The sequence below is a fragment of the Saccostrea echinata genome, unplaced genomic scaffold (assembly GCF_033153115.1).
Source record: "Saccostrea echinata isolate AGI-Se365-2 ecotype Australia unplaced genomic scaffold, CSIRO_AGI_Sech_v1 ptg000062l, whole genome shotgun sequence".
Classification (NCBI taxonomy): Eukaryota; Metazoa; Mollusca; class Bivalvia; order Ostreida; family Ostreidae; genus Saccostrea; species Saccostrea echinata.
In genome coordinates this window covers 4,426,780-4,450,180 of record NW_026889811.1, presented here as the reverse complement: position 1 = coordinate 4,450,180, position 23,401 = coordinate 4,426,780, and the positions used below count along the sequence as shown (strand labels likewise).

General features: G+C 32.5%; 2 protein-coding genes across 2 annotated transcripts in view; both read left to right on the top strand.

Moving 5' to 3' along the window:
- The window catches only part of LOC133175373 (uncharacterized), a 52,578-nt gene extending 41,429 nt beyond the window's left edge, over positions 1-11,149 (top strand). The window contains exon 2 of the mRNA XM_061310469.1: positions 11,139-11,149. The gene's annotated coding sequence lies outside the window, so the exon portion shown is untranslated. The remainder of the gene's footprint in view (positions 1-11,138) is intronic.
- Positions 6,031-23,401, top strand: part of LOC133175375 (putative cysteine protease YraA) — a 71,410-nt gene continuing 54,039 nt past the window's right edge. The window contains exons 1-3 of the mRNA XM_061310471.1: positions 6,031-6,110; positions 11,973-12,110; positions 12,645-12,741. Coding sequence (XP_061166455.1) covers positions 6,060-6,110; positions 11,973-12,110; positions 12,645-12,741 — 286 coding nt within the window. The 5' untranslated portion in view covers positions 6,031-6,059. The remainder of the gene's footprint in view (positions 6,111-11,972; positions 12,111-12,644; positions 12,742-23,401) is intronic.

The window sequence follows — 23,401 nt, the reverse complement described above, 5'->3', positions numbered from 1 at the left end:
ATACTTACCTTCACAAGTTGTTTTCAAAATTTCAAATTCAAGTGTATTCAAAGCATCAAAGTTAGAAACTTTGAAGACCTTTTCGGGGTCAGAAGCAATGAGCTTTAGTTCAGCTTGATTAATTCCACTGCCAATACCAATGGCAAATGTTGTAATATTCATTTGATGAAGTTTTTGGGCCTGCAATTTAGTAGCCTTTGCGTTATTGGACATACCATCAGTCATTACAATAAGAATGTTAATCACGTGGTCCCTGTCCCCGGAAGTCGGTTTAAAATCATGGTCCATGACGTTTGCCAAAGCTAAATCAGTACGCGTGCTTCCCGCTTGGTATGGTACTTGGCCAATGGCGTGAAGCAATGTTATTTTAGTGGAATATTTATTCATAAAAAAATGATGATGATAAGTCGTGGAAAACGTCTCAACTCCGATCTGGACATTCCTGGGTCCTATGACAAACATGTTGGAAAGTTTTTTCACAAAGTCCAGCTGCTTTAAAAAGTTTGTGGAACCCACAGATCCCGAAGCGTCAAGTAAAAACACAATGTCTGCGGGTTTTGTAGAACATACTGAAATATTGGGGGGAAAAATAACAGCAAATAACCAATGAAACTAAACAGAAACCGTCTAATTTAATACTAATTTTTAAACCCCCCTTCAATATTTCCTGTATTTTTAAAAAACTTTTTTAGATACTTTACTTTCAAGGATTAAATAAAATATGCTTTGCTTTTCTAATATATGTTTTTTTATGGCAATCATATATATATTTGGAAAAAGAAAATAATGTCGTAATGAATTGATTAATAGTTTTTCATTGAATAAAAAGATAAGAATTCAGAAAAGTTGTTGATACAAGTTTGAATCAAATTTAAATGTCATTTTGACAAATTATTGAATATATATGATAACAAAAACCATATTCACCATTCACTGTAAACGTTGGAGTGATAGCAGAGAGCCCCGACCTCACAAGAGTCCAGAAAATGAAAAAGAACACCGGAGTCATATTGACAGATCCAGAGACCCGTGTAAAATGATTTGTTTTAGCGCCGATAAGTTCTTTTAATTTCCTCTGTGGGTAACATTGGAAATTTTTAGATAACCAAGTATAAGACGATTTATTTTCTGTCATTATTATTTAGGAAATTTAAAAGATACCTATATGATCATAAAAGTATCTATGAGGTACGTACATGTATTAGAGATAATATTTTGTTTGATTTCAACTATCAGATCAATCGTAGCGAATATAACCGTTTCCTTATAATCAAGGATTTATCTTAAGTACTGTAGACCACTAAATTTTCGCGGCACCTTATTTTCGCAAGATATTCATTAACTCGATCTTTATAAGCGAGGCAAAATTTTCACGAATTGTGATTATTGTTCTATATACTAGTAATCTTAAGGAATACTTGTATATGCTAGAATGAAATTTTTGCGAGCACATCGTCTCGCCTAATTACGCGAAAATAAAGTTCTCGTGAATAAAAAGTGAATTACAATATACAAATTGAATTTTTTTCCCTCCTCTTTGTATAAACAATTTCTTGCTATCTTGAATAAAATTTAATTAAGCTTAATTATCTAAAATATGTGTCATTTTCTGCCTCCAATAATAAAAGTACAATAAACTGATCATGCATCACTACATGTGAAGATTTTCAAAGTGTAAAAGAAGGTCTATATTTAAACATTGAAATGTTTAAAGGAGAATCTTCCTTTTGATAAAAAAAAATTTTTAAAATTTATCTTCAAACAAGTCATAAATCATTCTTCGTAAAATATTTCAAAAAAGAAGTTGTATAGAAGAAACTTCATCAAAACAGTTTCAAAAATAATTTTGTCTTCCCAATATTCGATTTAAACCTGAGGCTATCTGAAACACCGATCTGTTCTCTAGATTCATACCGAAATATCAACGTGATTTTTTTTATACAAGCTTAAGTTAAACTGTATAGTATTCAGGGATAGAAAAAAACGTCCTAAAAATCTAAAAATGAAGATCAAATTGAAGATTCAACTTTTGGCCCAAGTTGAGTATTGCAGAATTGAGCAAGAAGGTGAACAACGAAAGATATATTTTTCTATATGTTGCTAATTCTACACGTATAAAGGATTGCTGTGGGGGTCAATATTCGTTCTTATATCGTCATTGATAGTAATTCAGTGTCATTTTCTAGTCGGATTGGTTATTGCATTTCATTTTAACTTCGCAGCATTGTATTTCTCAAACAAGATATTCTCAAAAGTCAATATTGATAATTCAGTATGATTCGTGTCAACAATCAAGTTGTTATTCGGGTACTCTTCTCTACTCTTCATATTAGACATTTTAAATAAAAGATTTTTTTTCATGAGACCGTCGTTGTCTAACTTGGCAACTCAGAGAAGGGTCAAATTGATGCAGAGATTCTTATAAGTTATACATTTAACCTGAGTGAAAAGGTTCTTAAAAGTTATACATATTAACCTGAGTGAAAGGGTTTCTATAAGTTTTATATACATTTAACCTGAATGAAAGGCTCAAATGAGCTTTCTTGAGCAAAATTTGATTGTCGTCAAACGTTTAACTTTTTACATAATTTTCAGCATCTTCGTCGTTATTTGTAGGCCAGTTTGAATTTGAACAAAACTGAGGTGATAATTTATATATGATAAATAGGATATGTGTATTGATGAGTAAGTTTCCTATTATACATATTTGACTGACGTCTGACTGACGTTTTCATACTAATTGTGAGGCCATAATTTACACACTGAATTGTAGACGGATTTTTCCGTTATTTCTCGATTATGACAAGGAGCACACGGCGGGTGTGACCGGTCAGCAGGGGATGCTCACTCCTCCATGGCACCTGATCCCACCTCTGATGTTTTGGTGGTCCGTGTTTGCTCTGCTCCTATTTTTTATTGTTTAATGGACTTTTGAGCTTGAATACTGTTCGTTATCTCCATATATTTCATTTAAATGTATAATTTATCGACTCTTGTTCAAATCATGTCTTCTGCTGCTAAGACTGGGCAACAACATACAATCAACATACATGTATGTACATACATTTGAATTACCATATTTATATTGGATTCCGAAACTTCATAAAAATCCTTACAAACAAAGATACATAGCGGGTTCCAGTAAATGTTCAACCAAGCCTCTATCTTTACTCCTCACTAAGATATTAACAGTGGTGAAGGAGAAACTTCAAGAGTACTGTGCAACAATATATTCGAGAAGTGGTGTAAATCAGATGTGGATACTTAAAAATTCCAAGGAACTTTTGGAAAATTTGAAATCACAAGATTTTACCAAAATCAACAGCTTAAAAACTTACGACTTTTCAACTTTGTACACAACCATTCCCCACGATAAATTAAAGTCCAGGCTTTTTGATATCATTGACAGCTGCTTTTTCAATAAAAATGGAACTCGTAAATATACTTACCTTGTCATTGGTCATTTGCAAAATTATTTTGTCAAAAAAATTCTGATTGTTCACACAAGTATTCTGAAGTTGACATTAAAAAGATGCTTGAGTTTCTGATTGACAATATCTATGTGGTTTTTGGAGACCAGGTCTTCCAACAATCTATTGGAATTCCCATATGTACCAATTGCGCCCCGTTATTAGCAGACCTTTTTTTGTATTCATATGAAGCAGAATTTGTCCAAAATCTTGTACATGAAAAGATGAAAACACTCGCTGTGGCCTTCAACTCGACATTTAGATATATCGACGACGTATTGTCAATTAACAATGGCTATTTCCATTCTCATGTCGATACGATATATCCTTGTGAACTTGAGATAAAACATACCACAGAGTCTGACACATCTGTTTCATATTTGGATATTTTACTTGAAAAAGACGTTAATGGTAATCTAACAACCAAGCTTTATGATAAACGTGATGACTTTAACTTTTCAATCGTCAACTTCCCTTACTTATGCAGCAATATACCTTCATCACCTGCATACGGGGTATATATCTCTCAGTTGATTCGATACGCAAGAGCATGCTCTACGTATGTACAATTTCTAAAACGAGGAAAATTATTGACAAATAAGTTGATGAAACAAGAATATCAGCTGTCTCGTTTAAAGTCATCATTTCGTAAGTTCTATGGTCGATACAATGACCTTGTCAGCAAATACAATTTATCATTGAATCAAATGCTGACTGACGTTTTTCACACTAATTGTTAGGCCATTATTTACACACTGAATTGTCGACGGATTTTTCCGTTATTTCCCGATCATGACAAGGAGCACACGGCGGGTGTGACCGGTCGGCAGGGGGATGCTCACTCCTCCATGGCACCTGATCCCACCTCTGATGTTTGGAGGTCCGTGTTTGCTCTGCTCCTATTTTGTATTGATTAATGGACTTTTGAGCTTGAATACTGTTCATTATCTCCATATATTTCATGTACGAATGAATATTGTTTCCCCCTTCAAAATCTCCTCAAGAAGTAGGGCCATGCGTTCTCAATATGGGATCCTGGAGTAGGGTTGAAGCACATTAGGATGCAGACGTACATCCTGAATCTATCCTAGATTTATGAAATTAAAAAAAGATATATAATTATAAGTTCAATATATATATATATATATATATATATATATATATATATATATATATATATATATATATATATATATATATATATATATATATATATATATATTATATATATATATATATATATATATATATATATTATATATATATATTCCGCAGGTTTATTACGTATAGGACAATGTTACTCTAGATTTTATTTTAAATTATACTTCATTTTTCTAACTCTTGGACACATCATTGTTATATCTAAATTCATGTACATGTGTAACACTTTACGGTTGGAAAATTAATTATAATTCTCTTATAATTAATTCTAAAATAATTATAATTATTGCAAAAATTTTATTTCAAATTTTCTTGACGTTTAAGTTCAAATTGAGTAAATATGGCTAAAGGTAATGACTAATTTTCTTGGTGTATATCAATAAAGCTAAGTCTAACTGAATATTTGCAGATAAAGATAATCTTGAATAATTGTCTGTCCTTTAAGGAAATAATCAATAAATAGCTACATTGTTTAAAATCTTCATTTTCTTTATTACATAAGTTATTTAATTTGAATTGACAATTCAATAACGCATGTGGATACGTACTTTGGAAACTAAGTGTATGAGGTATAGATCTATAAATACGTGTGAACTTTTGCGTATGTACACCCAGAGTTTCATACTCTAATCCCAGAGGCTGCCCATATTTTAACTTTTAGATCGCTATAGCTCTTTATTGTTAACTCAGTTTTGTGATTGTTGTTTTTGATTGTTCTTATTAAAAAACAGATCTGTATAAATATTTGATATAAAATAACATGTCCTTATTTAAAAGGACATGAAATTGACTTTTTTTAAATAGAAAAAATCTATAATTCTTTTCAATTCACTGTGCTATCCTGAAATTATATTGGAACTGATCTGTGACGTCTTGCCATGGTATCAAATGATATTTTTTAAAAAAAAAAAATCATAAGTATCAAATAAGTATCAAAAATATGCAATGTTTTTCATAGCCAGGACAACCTAAATTTTATTTGTAGATATTTTCAATTAAAAAAAAAATATTTTTTTCATTGAATATTTTAATTTTGACAGCTAGGGTCGTCGCAAGGAGTGTCCCCTCCCAGAAGCCAGATAAAAAAAAAAATGGATACCATTTTGGGTGGTTCCTGTGCATTCAGTTGTCATTTTTCAAGCATTAATTAAAAAAAAATTGATATACAGATGTGGTTTTAAGTCCTTTGCTATTATGTCACCTTATTTTTTTGAAATGCTTTTACTCGACACTCGCGGGGTCTCTTTTTCCGAAAAAGGTGGTGAGATAGCATCCCCTCCCTCCCCCCTCTTAGCGATTATCTTGTATATTCTCCACATATATAATTAACACTGTGATAATGAAGTTTGAAGGAAATTCTATGGAAATTCAGAACCTTAGGACGGGTTACCATTGATTTGAGAGTTACTTCCCGTCCACTAAGTAACAATGACAAAGAGAGTCGGCATTTTAACGGAGTTCAATTATGAAGACCTTGAAGTAAGTATCTAATAAATTTCAATATTCTGTTATTCCTTGTAACTATATAATTATTGTGAGAATTAACAAGCAACAATACAACGTCTCGCTGCAAATGTTGATTTTAGATCACCTATTTGTACTTTCATTTCAACAAGTATGGCGTGCAGTTTTCTACGATAGCTTGAAGAGGACATACCTAATGAAAATTTGTCATTCATTTGTTAATATTATGATTATTTTAATTATTTTTTTCATTGTAAATTTCACTCATAGTTTTGGAGAGCATTGTTAGAAATTCTGCCAATAAATAACACAAATTTATGAGAGTTTCAATAACTTTAAACATTACTTTTGAATAGTTAATGAATATTCTGAGTTATCTCTCTTTGTTCATGCCGGTATGTACCAGGTATGATTCCATTTAAAACACGTAAAATGCAATGTAAATTAAAAGCCTTTTTAAAAATATGTAACCTTAATTGACTGAACAGTTTGTTATTTGACGAGTTTATTAATTTAATTTTTAAATTGTGTAAGTCGAAACTCTTTCATATTGTATAGGCACATGTATGAACAAATATCATCGTTATGCATTTAAAAATTTGTTCCTTTATAATTCAATAGTAAAAAAAAAAGTCTAACATTTCTAATGTTTTACTGAGCAGGCATTAAAAAATCGATTTTTTGACCGCAGAGTGAGATATTGGACGTGTTGATGAGATGTTGGACCGCTTACGTCACATAATGGGCAGGGTCAGCGAACACTCATTTGCATTCGTTGGTGTTCGACATACATGTATGTCAAAAAAAAAAAAAAAAACAATAACGATAAAATAAATAAATAAATGGTATAACAAAACATTTATTGACTGCGTTCTCGGGCAAAATGCGTTTTGTCGCCTCCTCAAACCAAACTGTTTGCCTTCGACCTAACGGCCTCAGGCAAACAGTTTGATTCTTGTGTCCGACAAATCGCATGTTGCCCTCGAACCCAATCAAGAAATGTATATTCTACCTTGCGAAATTTAGGTGTCATTTCTGATGTGCTTGGTTATAAACTGGATATTGGAATTAAAAACTCCTTATAATTTATTAACATCCTTATAAGTGAAGAAAGCGCAGGAAAATGAGTTATTACATGGCGACTTGCAAGTCGATTACATGAAAATACATGTAGGTAGAATATACATGAAATGTACATTCATGCCAAGATCAAAGGATTTTAAATATTGAAAAAAAAGTTTAGAAAGATCTTTTTGTTGTTTTGAAAAAATTAGTGTAGCTAAAACAGCTCAACTCACGATAAAAAAGCAACTTAATGATTTTTTAAAAAAAAAATTACATGTGTATTATTATCTTGACAATTATTAAATACTAATACACCAAGATTAGTTATGATTTGCTGTGCTTCTCTTTATTCTATAAAAATATACATGCATGTTATACCTTTAAAGATTGGTTCCTATATATGTCCATACACTGTACTAAAAAGTCGAATATTTCCAATGTTTTACTTCATCTTCAGCGGTCATAAAAATCGATGTTTGACCGCAGAATGAGATATTGGACCTGTCAATTAGATATTGGACCACTTACGTAACATGGTGGGCGGGACCAGCTAAATATTATTTGCATTCGTTAGTGTTCGAAAGTGAAGAATTGACCGAGTTTTATCGCAATGCGTGTAAAGGAAATTTTCATCATAAATGGCAGCACAAGATACATGTATGTCAAAAAATAAAAGGTATAACAAAACATCGAATGATCATGAGTTCTCGGGAAAAATGCGTTTTGTCGACCCTTCGAACCAAACCGTTTGCTTTCGGCCTAACGGCCTCAGGCAAACAGTTTGGCTCTTGGGTCCGACAAAACACATGCTTCCCTCGAACCCAGTCAATAAATGTATAGTAATATGTACTTAGGGAAGTTAATAAGGATGAACAATGGTGTTTATTTCTCTTTCAAGAAGATAGTGCATCGTGTTTTTAGAATTTTATGTGAACACAAACTTAGTATGCAATATTTATTTATAACATGGCATACAGGTAAAATTATAATTAAACGTATACATCTGTATGTTTCAGATACAGTAATTTCATTTATCACACAATCAGATCAATCTCGGCATCGGTGTGTTGGTTAGTACAAAAGCTTGTTAGTGTCAAGTAAAAACAAGAGGCCCATGGGCAGCAACGCTCACCTGAGTCACTGTAACCCTGCTGTTATTTGTCCCTTTGTATTCCTACGTAAAACTTTGATCCCCTATTGTGGGCACTGCCTACAGTACCTCCGGGGGGTCATGATTTGAACAAACTTTAATCTTCACTACCTTAGAATGCTTCCATATCAATATGACTAATCATGTCTTTGCTTTTCTCGAAAATATTTTTAAAGATTCGTTTCAAATATATTCCTATGCTAAACTTTGATCGCACATTGTGGTCAAACCCTACCCCTGGGGACCATGATTTGAACAAATTTTAATCAACAATACCTTCATAATGCTTCCATTTCAATATAACTAATCATGCCTTAAGTTTTGCTATTCTTAAGAAGATTTTTTTCCTATCCTATATAATGAAACTTTAAATTAAGTTTCAACTTTTCCGGTTCATGCAGTGGTTCTTAAGAAGAAGATTTTCTAAAAATGCCATCAAATTTTCACTAGTTAAGAATTATCTCTCCTTTAAGAGAGAGTGGTTCTTCATTAGCACAAAACTGAATTCCCTTCACCCAAAAATACTTTGTGGCAAGTTTGATTGAAATTGAACCAGTTATTCCTGAGAAGACAAAAATTTGAAAAAATTTTCAGATGGACGCCGTACAAAATGTGATCAAATACGCTTACTTGAACTTTCAGCTTAGGTGAGCTAAAAATCTCGTTCTTACGAGAAAAAAATTCATAATAACGATACAATTTTCTCGTAATTACGAAATCTCTACTCGTAATATAAATTACCAGATTTTTTTCTCGTTATTTAAAGATAGTGTAAACGTGAATTTAATTTTTACTTGATAGAAGAAGCCTTTCCAAGGTTTTGGGTCTCCCGCGTGGCCCAGTGGTTAGAGCGTCTGCTCTAGAGTCGCGGAGTAAAGAGTTGATCTATACGTTGCGTGTTCGAATCCCACTGCGGGACGTGGAGACCGGTCCTTCGGATGAGACCGTATAAAGCGAGGTCCCGTGTCGCAGTAGGTGCTGGCACGAAAAAAGATCAATCACTGTTCAATGGCCCTGAGTGTCGAGTATAGGTCAAAATTTGTAGCCCTCCACCGGCAAGTGGTGGCGTCTCCATATAAGTGAAAAATTCTCGAGAGGAACGTTAAACAGCAATCAATCAATCAATCCTAGGTTTTGGAGCGGCCAGTTTATTGTTGTAATTAAAATACGATCACAAAACACGATATGTCGAGTCCTTGCCAAATGTTCAATTTTACATGTTTTGAAAATGACAATGACATACACTTGTACAACATGGTGTCGATTTTAATATACTCTATTGAGATCGATCTATAGTCACTGTATAAACTATGCAAATGTAGACAGTTTTTAAACTGATATTTAAATTAACCAGTTTGGAAGGCGATTATAACCGGAAGGACAATGCATTGTATATTTGTGACTGTGACACTCGACACGCCAAAAAAAAAAACTTTAAAAAAAACCCCCAAAACATTGTAAACAATGGCTTCGACGGCAGGATCCAGCTGTGCAACTGAGCAGGAAAAACGTTTAACAAGCCTATCTATGAGCATAAGTTACAGATATAAAACACACTAGGAAAATAAAACACGGCTGTGTGTTGTAAATAGGATATTTATTGTCGATTTAAATTCTGTTCCTATGCAGCCTTCGCAGTCATCATTTATTCAACCCTGTATACCACATATAAAGAAATATGAACTTTTTAGGTGGATTATTTGGTTTGAGTTTTTCTGTGCAGTATTTATTCATATATTCATTACCTTCGTAGAGGTTACCTTTAGATGATGGCATTTAGAGGTAATTATATCAACGTCGCCGAGTTGATTGTTGCTATGTAATTTACAAGATGAAGGGCATAATGTAGACATAAAATTTAACTTATTTTGCCCTAGCCTGTTCATATCTTTGACACAATTGCAAAAGAGGGGGGGGGGGAGGTTCGAATGTCACAACTAAGTCGAACACAAAGTTGATTTTTTTTTCATAAAGTTTGTCATGACCTTGATTTAAGATCATAGGTGAAGATCAGTTTTGACAATGGGCTAAAGTTGCGCTCGGTTCAAAACATATACTTCACAGAATAAATATAATGCTTGATCCGCTGTTGAATTTCGAAAATGATTTGTTTGTTTGTTGTTTAACGTCCCTCTCGAGAATTTTTCACTCATATAGAAACGCCACTACTTGCCGGTGGAAGGCTGCAAATTTTAGACCTATACTTGGCACCCAGGTTCATTTTGTGCCAGCACCTACTGCGACATGGGACCGCGGTTTATAAAGTCTCATCCGAAGGACCGGTCTCCACGTCCCGCAGTAGGATTCGAACCCGCGACTTAAGGATCAAGTCCTTACATCGCGACTCTAGAGCAAACACTCTTACCACTCGAAAATGAAGAATATGAAGAAAATTTGGAATTTAGGTTATAAGTTCGGTATCTAACTTATATTTTTGAAGCCAGTATGAAAGTGACAATGTTTTACTTGTCCGTGGCTTTGCAAAGAGCCATGGCCTTGATCCATGTTTTATCGCAAAAGATCATTGCTGTCTATGATTTTTAAAATTTTTAGGCAGATAATGTATTTCAAATCGCCAAAGAGAATGATGTAGGTGTTCTGATGCTAGTGAATAATGAGTCAGGACCTTGATTTAATTAAGGTCTTATATTAAAGGAATTTGGAATCTACAACATTGAGTATCTTGATTTATGTCCGTTTTTCGTGCTTTGCTCTCTCTCTTGGTCGTTTACTTACTCCTAATAACTATTTATCAAAGGTTTTAACAATTAGATGTATCTGCGGTAACCTTTCACGATAACCATGCTTAGCTACATGTATATATATAGCTTGATCTAAATACAAATGTTTCCTGTAGACCAAGCTTGTTTGATTTTATTCATACTGTTTTAAAAGATTTATGTAATGTAAATTCTAATTACATGTAGATGTTATCTTCTGATCTTGACGTCACATTTATTATTTAGTCAAGCCACAGATTTTAAAGTGATTCTTAGATTACGAATGATATTAATAAACCAAACTTATGTAAGGAAATGTATTATAATTTTGTTCATATACTTCCATGCACCATTTGTCGAATTCTTAATTAGGAAAGAAAATAATTGTCCTTTCTGAAATGTTTTATTTTCTCAAATAAACTCTGCAATATGATCACTTTTAAGTACCACAGTCATAAAGAGTTCATTTGATAAAACCAATTTTTTTCAGAAAAGACTTGATTACAGTTGGAAGAATTGCAAGTAATCTGCAAACTTCGTTTCGCATTGCAGGTTGTGGTTAAGTTAAAATGACATTCACATAGTTATAAGTATCGATTCAGATATCCATTAAAAATAACATATGTAGATGGCCGATCTTTTTTAATATTAATGCCCTGGTAGTTCCTTGTCCATTGATTTGTAACATGGTGCAAAATATTCCAGTCAGTACTAAGTATTGTTTGAACTCGTGTAAGTTCAGCGTATGTCTTTCATATTTTGCAGTAACTTATCAAATCTAATCTGAATAGCTTGTGACCCTACTTCGGTTTCAGAGACTGCTAAGGGAAAATATTCTTCAATATTTATAACATGTACTGTTACATGTTTTGAAACTTTGAAAATAAATTCTACGTTAAGTTTGATAATAGATGTATTAATTAATTTTCTTTTGTCTTACAGCTATGGTACCCATATTATCGGCTGAGGGAGGAGGGATACGAAACATTTACTATCGGTCCAGAAAAAGGAAAGACATACAATTCCAAACACGGATATCCATGCAAAGCGGAAGAGGGTATTGATGAAGTCAAAGCCGAGGTATTTCAATGACATTGGTAAAATCCAATTTGTTTGTTTGTCGATTAATTTATCGACAAATCACGAGGGAGTATATGTTGTTATCAGAGCTTTGTTTATAAAAATAACGTTTAATTTTAGCTACTTGTGTATCTTTTCCCAGTATCGATGGAAATTGTCTATTTTTAGATAGATACTGTCATCTTTTTAAAATAAGATTCTAAATTCGCAGCTTTAGTAGAAAATAATTTTAAAAAAATCATATTTCCCCCAAAATATCATTTTCTATTAAAACTATAATGTTTTGTAAATATTTCCTGAATGTGTAAAATCGACATATGATTACTTTATTTTTATCTATGTGTAATATAATATCTGTCTTATTCACATGATTTTCAATATTTTGCAAATGTAGAAATTTAAACAACAATGTTTCCCTTTAAGCCTCTTTTAATCATACAGTGGACAATATAATCAATTCTTTTACAAAAAGTAAAAAAAAAATATAATAAAATAAAATAAAATTATGGAGCGATTCTGTTTGCTGTGTTTCAGGATCTCGCTGGGCTTATCATTCCAGGAGGATTTGCACCAGATTACTGGAGACGAGACAAAAGATTCTTGGACTTGGTGAAAAACATGTATGAGTCAGGTAGGCTGGGTGTATTTATTTCAGATCTAACCAATTAAAAATGTCAACATAAAGCTAACCAAGGAGATATAAAATTGTGATTTTTTAGCACGTTTCTTTTTTCGTCCAACATATCACAATGAAAAAAATACACTTCGATGTATGTAATCGCTATGCGTACTTTTAATTGCTATACCAAAGCTTATTTGCTCTACCGCTTCTGTATCTGTCATTCTACAATTAACGGACCAGTCCAGGAAATAGAACATGAAAAAAATTGCTACAAATAGCCTATCGGACAATCTGATTATCTATTGGACATATTAGTCACTTGAAACAAAAGGAACACCCACAAATCTGGTATCCTTACATATTATATGTACAACTTCGATATACCCGTGATCCCAATTTGAGTTACGGAAGTAAATTTGTCGAGCAAGATTGAAGTAAACCTAAGTTGCCCTCTTATTTTGATGTTAAGTATAGAAAGGTAGTACATACATGTATATATTTTTTAATCTGGCACGAATCCGATATTAAATGAAATTTTGGGGAAAAATCGTTACGGAAGTTAATTTTTAGCAAAAAAAGTTAAAATTCTCGGCAAGAAATATTATCAAATTTTATAAGATGTTACATCAAAAATAATTCGCTTACAGACAGAAAACATTTTGCACCTAAATTGGGAAACCATGGCTTGATTACCTTTATGGAAGAAAGACAACAGTTGTCTATCAAATTCATTTTGTTATGTCGAAAAAGTAATGATATTAATTATTTGATTCGCAACTAGAAATGATTTTATTACGTACTGTTGTCACCTTTGGTCAGTTCATTGTCAGATCTACATAGTTGGTATGCAATTGAAAAGTTACGGAAGTTCATATGTATGCGACATGATGTAATTTCGCATGAAGTATGAACCATGATTTCTTTGCTAGAAGAGGCTTGTTTTCCTTTATTTAGAAAAAAAATGAAAACCACTTGTGTATTATGAGATTAAGCATTAAAATCGATGTTTTAACTCAGTAGAAAGATGAAGTAACGACTGTAAATTTATTTGCGACAAAAGAAATCGTTATTTGATCACGTTTCTGTAGAACGACTGGTACACATGTATATGGAAACATGTAGCCTTTCCTTAGTAACTGTTCCATCAAAATAATAATAATAATAATAATTCGTGGGTTTATTTGGCTGCATTTATATTTATATAATTTTTTTTTTTTTTTATATAAATCTAAAAACATTCAGAGCGTAAAATGACATTGATAATGTGCTTGGTCGCCAAAAAAAAATCGAAGGAATTTTATTTATAAAAATCGTGCTTGCTTGCACAGCAGTTGCTGTTAGGATACAAATGTATACAGGTAAAATGGCAACGTATGTTCAACATATGTTAAACATACGTTGCAATTTTACCTGTTTAGTGCTAGTAAGTATTTGCGGATGTTTTGAGTAAAATATATTGGAGTTTTCAAAGCACAATAAGTAAATGATTGAAATTTTGAGAAAAAAAGGCAACGGACACTCATTATTGCTGATACATGTACATATGCATGAACACAACTTTTCTGGGCATTTTCGTCAGACAGAATTAGGTTTAAAAAAATTGAATCCATAATGAATACCCAATCCATCTTCCTTTTGGTTGAACAGACGCACTAAATTGGTTTCAATGTTCCAATATACTTATATATATTTCTGTAGTCAGTCAATAACAATTCTGATAAGTGATTTATTTTATTAATTATAAGGAGATCATCGATCTCATGAACGACTCAACTTCGCCTTGTTGTTGTGAGATTGATGAACCCTATTTATTTCCTTAAAAAAATAATCATATTGAAATCTTACAATCATGACAGCGTATAATTAGAAAAATTATAAAGTCATTTAATTACAAGATATACAGACATGCATTACAATGAAAATGCAAAGTACAATGTATCTTATAACAAATCGAATTTTAATTTACCTTGAACAAGGATAATAGATAAGGATGAAATTTTCAGTGACATAAGAATATTTATAATCTCGAGCAGCCCCTCTGATATCATCATAAAAAATGAATCTGGGACAAGTACTCTATCAACAAACAAAGAAAAAGAAAAATACAAAAAAAGTCTCAAATTTATCTTATCAGGTCAACAATTACATGTCATAAGGTGATTTTAAAACGTAGATCACTGATTATATATATTGGAGGTTAGTGGAACAAGGAGCCCATGACGAATACCTATTTTAATGTGGTTTCAGTTTCGTATCAACAAGGTTTCTACTTGAGTGTATACGTGCAACTGAATGTCTTTTTTTTTTAATTAAAGCCAAGGCATACTCTGACAAAACTGATTTTTTTACTGCTCAGTTTTTTTGGGACTATCAGTAGTACTGTTTGATGCAGTAGCAGAGAAAAGAGAATATAAAAGTGGTTTAAATAACATTAATTTACAGATACCCTTATCTATTTTTAGATTTCTCAAATATTTTTATTATGTCACGGAGTCACCCATTTTCTCAAAAACGGCTGAACGAATTTCAACTATATTGTGATATAGTAGCTATGGGTGAAGGGGAATATTTTTTGTGAAATTCATGATTCTTTCCTCCTTGGGTGTCTAAGGGGTGGTATAAAACTGTTGGCATGATTATAATAATAAGCCATGATCCTTTACCAAAATTGTGAAATTAATGACCCCTGGATTCAGGGTACATGTATATTGAAATACCTATGAAACATTCTTTTCTCCTCAAACACATTTAGATGGCAAACTGTTTGCTTGAATAAATGGAATAGGTTCCTTAAGTTTCATTTAAATTGTGAAATTTTCGACCCCTGAATCCATGGTTCAGGACCAAGGATATTGCTTAGTTGAAATCTTTTTCTCTTTTAAAGGACATACAGTGGTCAAAGTAAATATGATTATACTTACAATAAGCACATAACCAATTACCAAAATTGATAAATTCATATATTATGAGCCCAGCAGTCAGGCTCAAGACTGGGGCTAAGTTGCAAATGTATGTGCATGAAAATTTTGAATATCTTCATCTGTACTCATGTACAAATACAGCGAAACTGTATACATAATACTGTAGTTAGCACTTTGACTATTGTCATATTTGTGAAAGTGTAAAATTAATATTATATTGAAAATATATTAAATTCAAAGACATCTAGTCGGCAAGTCGTTTGAATAATAATCAGCAGCCAAACTTTCTACATGTACAAAAGTAATAAAATTTAAGTCCCCTGGTTCCAGAGATCAGGTCCCAAGTAGGAGATAAATAATTACTTAATTAGTATACATTATCTTCTTTATTTCCGAATCTCGAGAAGACATTATGAATATGATTACGATTGTTCTCACCACACTGTACAAATTTGTTCACATGAGGCCAAAGTTCCAGTTCCAGGTGGGTTCAAAATGATTATAGCCCCAGAAACTCATGATACTTAGGCGACCGTCAAGGCCCATGGATCAAATTTATTTAAAATTAACAGTATTAAAATTTTACTTATTTTTGTAGTTCGATCTACAACAATAAGTTTTCAATTCCACAGTCCAAGTACAAGATTTAGATGACACCTTTCTCTCTTTTACACTTTGATTACAACCGCGATGGTTGTGTACAGCAATAACATAATGTTTACTTTGCATACACTGTAAGTAACATGGTTTTTCCATGTACTGATACGATGATAAAAATATCATCCTCTCCACCCCCAATTTGAAGGACCCATCTTTATCGGAAGAATTTTTTGATAAGGAACAACGTCATAAATAATGCATGATTAGGTGTCTGCAAGACGGCTAATCATAGTCACGTGGGTGACTCTTACTTTACCTGTGTACAGAGTTCACGATGATCAATAAAAATTGCTCGTAATCAAAGGTGGAGTGAATTTAGAGGACAAATCTTGGCCGTGAACATCTGTCACCAGGAGATTTAAAATGTGGGTAACGAAAACAAGAATATGTCCTTGAAAATGCATAACAACATGCTGTATTTTTCAGTATATGTATGCATCTAGACAAGTACACCTGACTTTAAAATGTACTTAAAATATAATAATGGTCTGTTGTAGATTCTGCTGTACTTCCTTTCTGACCGTCACTTCTCTAAGCAATATTTTTTAATATGATAAATACTCGTACTTGAACATGTTCAAATCCAAAAACCTAATTTAAATAATTAAAATTTAAAGTAAAAAGAAAAAAAATGAAAATTCGATTCCCTCCTAATCTACATGTATAGTTTATCGCGCAGATTTAAATCTCTACAACACCAGGTTTTATGTTGTCAATTAAACAGAGCAATTACCCTTTTAGAATGTGAATTTATGACGTACTTCCGATTAAAAATATGTTATATTCCTCGGCAAACATGGAAAACTTTGTATAAAGTTACAGTGATTTAAGTACAATAATTCTCGTATTTGTTGGATATGTCCTCTGTTCAAGGCCACATCAAAATCTTTATGGACAGGTGTTTAATGTTTCTTAAATTGTGGCTGTACAAATATCAGCAAGACATATACTCTTGTTGTTTGAAATTTGTTTTTCAGTCAGATAAAACACAAAACCTATTTTAAGTCATTATCTTATAATTAGTATAGGATAATGACGCACAACCTCCCCTTGATTGTACATTATCAATTAATTCTCCTTCAAATGTTTCATTTGCCATATACGAGAGTTGATCAAAAAGTAATGTAACAACTACTATAAAATCTTTAATAATCAAATGTTATCAACAAAATTTGACATACTAGTACCCCTATCTATTTTGATGTTTGGCTTAAAAATTCATTTGATTGTATGAAATACTTTTTTAAAATGTTAAGATTAACGTAATGTTAGGCTTTGTATATCGCCGCACGGCAAAAATGTCACTGACGTCGTTATGACGTTACTTTTCTGTACTCAATTTTAGTTCATCCGCATATCTATTAAACCTCTTAGGTGCTTCTTTATAATGATCTTTATTGCCATTTTGCTATAAACCGTCTTGTTTTGCGTTGTTGTATTAAAATTAATTGAATTTTGTCCAAATGATATTTCTTAACTCATTCCATTTTACGTAAATCTTATATGTATTCATCAGATTCAAAATTAGTATCTAAGGGAAACGTCATAACAACGTCGGTAGTTCTTGCCGTGCGGCGAAAGACGAGACCGGACGTTGTATTTATTAGGTCACCTGAGTGACGTGACTCAGGTGACCTAGCGAAATGTTTTCGTCCGTCGTAGTACGTCGTTCGTCGGTCGTAAACTTTCGAACATTTTCAGCTTCTTCTCTGGACCACTGAACCAATTTGAACAAATTTTGGCCTAGATATTCTTTGGGCAAAGGGGGACAAAAATGTGAATTTCATGGTCCCTGCCCCCTTGGGGCCTGAGGGGTGGGGCCGAAACCATTAAAATTAATGCAATTTTCAAAAATCTTCTTCTCTACTCCTGGACATCAAGCAATCAAACTGTTGTCATGACTATAACATACAATGAATCCTTTACTTAAATTGTGAAATTCATGCCCCCAGGGTTAGGAATTCTGGAGTAAGGATGGGGCTCTATTGATTATATAGTAAAATTGCATAAAATCTTTAAAAAGCTTCTTCTCTCCCCCTGTATATTAAACAAAGAAACTAAGTGCATGGTTATGATGAACAAAGGTGCCTCTTCAAAAATTGTGAATATTATAGCCCTTGGTCAAGGGTTCTGGTGTAATGGAGAATTTTTTTTGATTATATAGTGAAAATGTATAATTATTTCTTTAAAAATCTTCTTTGCTCCTGGGTATTTGGTAGATATATTAAGTGCATATTAAGAGCAGGGCTGCCTTTTCCAAATCGTGAATGTCAAGGCCCCTGAGTCAGGAGTTCCGGTGTACGGGTGGGACTTTATTGATTAAATAGTGAATTTAAATGGTTGCTTTGAAAATCGTCTTTTTTTTTACTTCTATTATTTGTAAGACATATTAGATGCATGGTTATAATGAGCAGGGATGCATCTTTCAATATTTTGAATTTCATGGCCCCTGGATCAATGGTTCTTGTGTTTCGGGGAGAGGGAGGCTCTATTGATTATATAGTGAAAATGCATTATTTTTTTTAATCTTCTTTTCTGCTCCTGGGTATTTGGTACATGCATATACTATGTGCATGGTTATGATGAGCATGCCTGCCTTTTCCAAAATTGTGGATATCAAGGCCCATGGGTGAGGGGTTCCAGTGTTAGGGTGGGGCTTTATTGATTTCAGTATATAGTGAAATTGAATGATTTCTTTGAAAATCGTCTTTTTTGCTCTTGTGTATTGGGAAGACATATTAAGTGCATGGTTATGATGATCAGGGGTGCCTCTTCCAAACTTTTGAATATCTTTTACAATCTTCTTTTCTGCTCTTGGCTGTTAAGCAATTAAATTGCATAGCTATGATGAGCAAGGGTGCCTCTTTCAAAATTATAAATTTTATGGCCCTGGGTAAGGGTTCTGTTGTGGTGGGGAGGGGGAGGCTATTGATTATATAGTGAAAATGCATAAATTCTTTGAAAATCTTATCTGCTCCTGGGTATTATGCAATAATCATACAAACTAAATGCATAGTTCTGATGAGCAAGGTTTCCTATTTCAAAATTTTGAATTTCATGGCCTCTGATCCCACCTCTGAAATTTTCAGGTGTCCGTGTTTCTGCCATGTTCACATATTTGTATTGTTTGAAGTTTTTATGAAATCGATCACTTGTTATCGTCACCTTTTTGATATTTATACAGAAGCGCCCTCAGCTTTATTGAAATCATGACCCCGGGGGGTTGGGTGGGGCCACAACATGGGATCAAAGTTATACACAGGAATATATAGGAAAAATTTTCTCCTCAAGAACATGAAAGCCATGATTAGTTAAATTTATAAACTGAAAGCATCCTCATGTAGTGTATATTCAAGTTTGTTCAAATCATGACCCCCGGGGGTAGGGAGGGGCCACAATGGATGATCAAAGTTTAATATATAAATTCTGGAAACCAAATATGTCAAAAAGTTTCTTTTGATAATCTTCCTTAAAACACTAAATCCTTGGAATCACCTGGGTAGATATCAGAATTCCGAAACGTATTGCACATCTACATGATATTGTCAATCATACATATTTTCAAAAACAAAAACAAAATCCTTTTTCAATGCAGGAGGAATTCTTACTTTTTAATACAACCTTTAAAGCCTCTGTGAAAGCCTGAGGCCAAAACAAAAAAAAGTTTGTTTGTTTGTATGTTGTTTTACGTCCCTCTCGAGAATTTTTCACTCATATGGAGACGCCACCACTTGCCGGTGGAGAGCTCAAATTTTGTCCTATACTCGGCACTTACGGCCATTGAGTAGTGAGGGATCTTTTTCGTGCCAACACCTACTGCGACACGGGACCTCGGTTTATACGGTCTCATCCGAAGGACCGGTCTCCACGTCCCACAGTGGGATTCGAACCCGCGACGTAAGGATCAACTCCTTACTTCGCGACTCTAGAGCAGACGCTCTAACCACTGCGCCACGCGGGCGACCGTCAGCTTATGTAAACCAGCCCTATGTGGGTCAGTCTTATGACTTGCGCCCTTGAAAATAAAATTTGACATGCTAGCTAGCAGGTTTTGACATTTAAAATTCTACTTTGAAAATGTAGGCATCGTTTCTTCCACCCTGGATTATTATTTTTCTTTTCTGCGTTTGATAATTATAATGACACGACTACCTTTTTGTTGGAATGTTGCAATACTTAGTCAAGCGAAGGTTTGTTAAATGATACTCGATTCAAAAAGAGGAAGAGGTCACCAATTGCTGTGTGTATTTGGAAACCATTTGCAACTGCATCATGTTTGTGTTTTTTAATGTTTTTTTCTGGATTTGTTGGGAACTTTTTATGCATAAAAAGGAAAACGAACAGTTGTATGAACGTAAAAAGGAATGCTTAAGTGAAACTAAAACGTACGTACATATCGTTGCATCTTTATTTAAACAGATTATTCTCAATTTAAATTCTTTTAACTGCATGCCTAATGAATATTTTGTAGTATTATCTATATGTAAAATCTGCACATAATTTACTGGATTGTTAAGTAAAACTGATTGATTGTATATATTTTTTAACTATGGTGGCATATTTCTGCCTCTTGTGTGCAAGTTATTTTTGACTTGTATGACAACATATTTATTTCGCATGTCAAAATAATTAACTTGCATGTCGACATAAATAAGTAGCATCTAGCATATTGGAAGTCACATGTGGGCAATATTTGAGATTTTTTAAAGATTTTTTATAATTCTTATTTAATTGCAATTTTCTTGCATGTCAACATAGTTATGTTGCATGTTGACATAACTATCTGGCATGTCAACATATTTATCTTGCATGTCGACATATTTGACAGAAAAATAACTTGCACACATGGGGCAGAAATATGCCAGCATATTTAACGTTCCAAAACGTTCGAAAGTTTTTCACTCAGGCATAAACTAAAATTTCTTCATCACATTTTGTGACAGATAATCTCAATGAATTCATCCAATCAAGGTATCTTCCTTTCAAGTGAAAGTTTTATAAGACATGTGATACACAAGGTTGTACAGTCTGAATTATTGCTAAAACACATATTTATCACAAAGTTTTTCTTAAAAACCACTCATATTCTTGCAGTCTCCCGAATTTATAATTTGATGTAATACATTGAAATAGAATAAAATAACATGAAAATTTGAATTTTTTTACTAAAACTATCCGTTGAGATTTTCTGGTTATTGATTTTATATATATATATATATATATATATATATATATATATATATATATATATATATATATATATATATATATATATATATATATATATATATATATATATATCACATTGTCGGAAATCCAGTGTATTCGCTGAAAGAGTTCCACTTTATCTGATGCTGCAAGCATAGTTTTTTTTCCTGTATATAGTCCTATACTCGTATATAGTCAAATATATACTGTATATAGTCATATACCCGTACATAGAATAAAAGTGGCTTCCAAGAATAATGTTTTTTATGAATTTATTTATTGAAAAAAACAATAATAAACTCTGTACAAACTGTTTATCAAATTTCTATAATGTAAAAGATAAAGATAACGAACAGTGATCAATGTCATAAATACGATTTGTGAATAGGGCAAAAATACTGGCTTCTGGAAACACCAGAGGTGGGATCAGGTGCATTGGAGGAGTAAACATCCCCTGTACCAAAACATATCTCTTTAGTGTCTTTTGTCCTTAAAGTGTCTTCTTACAATTACAATGAAGATATAAAATTTGTGTCCAAACGTATTTGTAATTTGCCCTTTTATATAACATATTTAGAAGGTTTTTGAAACAGAGCTTGCAACATGTATAAATACATATTTGATAAATAAAATTTTTTAATTCTATTTTTGATCAAAGAACTTAAAACAAATCATATTGTAGGTTATTTTTCACTCAAACATGTATTTGTTCCTGCTTGCAGAATTTCGATGTTTTAACTCCTTGACAACGTTCACTATTGTTATAATAAAATTGTAATTGCATGATATTTATTGCAAATTGTGAGGAATAATTTGCTAACGGTGTGCATATTAAAAGATTGATTGATTGTATGTTGTTTAACGTCCCATTAGACATATTACATGTAAAAGAAAAACAAATGATTAACGAATTCAGTGTAATATATTAGAAGTCATTGCCTCCAATTAGAACAAAAGGGTTGTTTGCATTGACTGAATTATATACCGATCATCGATATTATCTAGATCCCAACGTATCCAGATACAAGATAACTTAAACCAAGTTCAATTAATATACTTATATGTATGCTCTCCAGTGTGAATGCTACAAGCATAATTTCACATTTATAAACTATTTTAGAAGTTAGAAATAGACATAAAGCGTAATAAGAATTAAAACAATATAAGAGAAGGGGAAAGATTATTTAGATGAGGCTTACTGAATTCAATAGTTTGCATGAAAATAAATGACAGATTTTCATTGTATTGGGTACATGTATTGTAGAAACAATTTTTTTTATAAAGAAAAATTATGTTGTTGAATTCATATACATTTGTATTTGATTAGATGTTAATTTTTGGAAATGTAGCAAATCATTATGAAATTTTTTTTTAAACTTAAATATAGCATTTTAAACAACATGCAAAGCATATGCTGTGATTTCAAAAATATATTACCTGATAAACTGAAGCGGTATTATAATGAAAAAATCGTTTGAGGGACATGAAAAGTTGAGCAAAAATCCACAGATTTTTATGGTATTCTATAGGCATACAGGTGTGAAGAAGGGATAGACAGCGTCATAGCATAATTAATTATTGAAGGTCTATATATGTACATAATGTTCTTGTACAAGTTCAATCAATTTCAATCAAATACAGGTTTGGAGACAAACATGCTTTTATCCCTAAGGATTACACATCATTGAGAACCGAAATGTACATGTATATTTATTGATCTTATAGTCTGCAACTTTATTAAATTAATTTAAAAAGTAAACATAAATGGTCCAGTTTCATACAATGTATTTCGTATTGAATGGATACATAGTAATTTATTTGTAAAAAGTATGCATATAGGCCTAGTTTTTATTTAGAAAGTAGGGATGTGTATTGGGCTA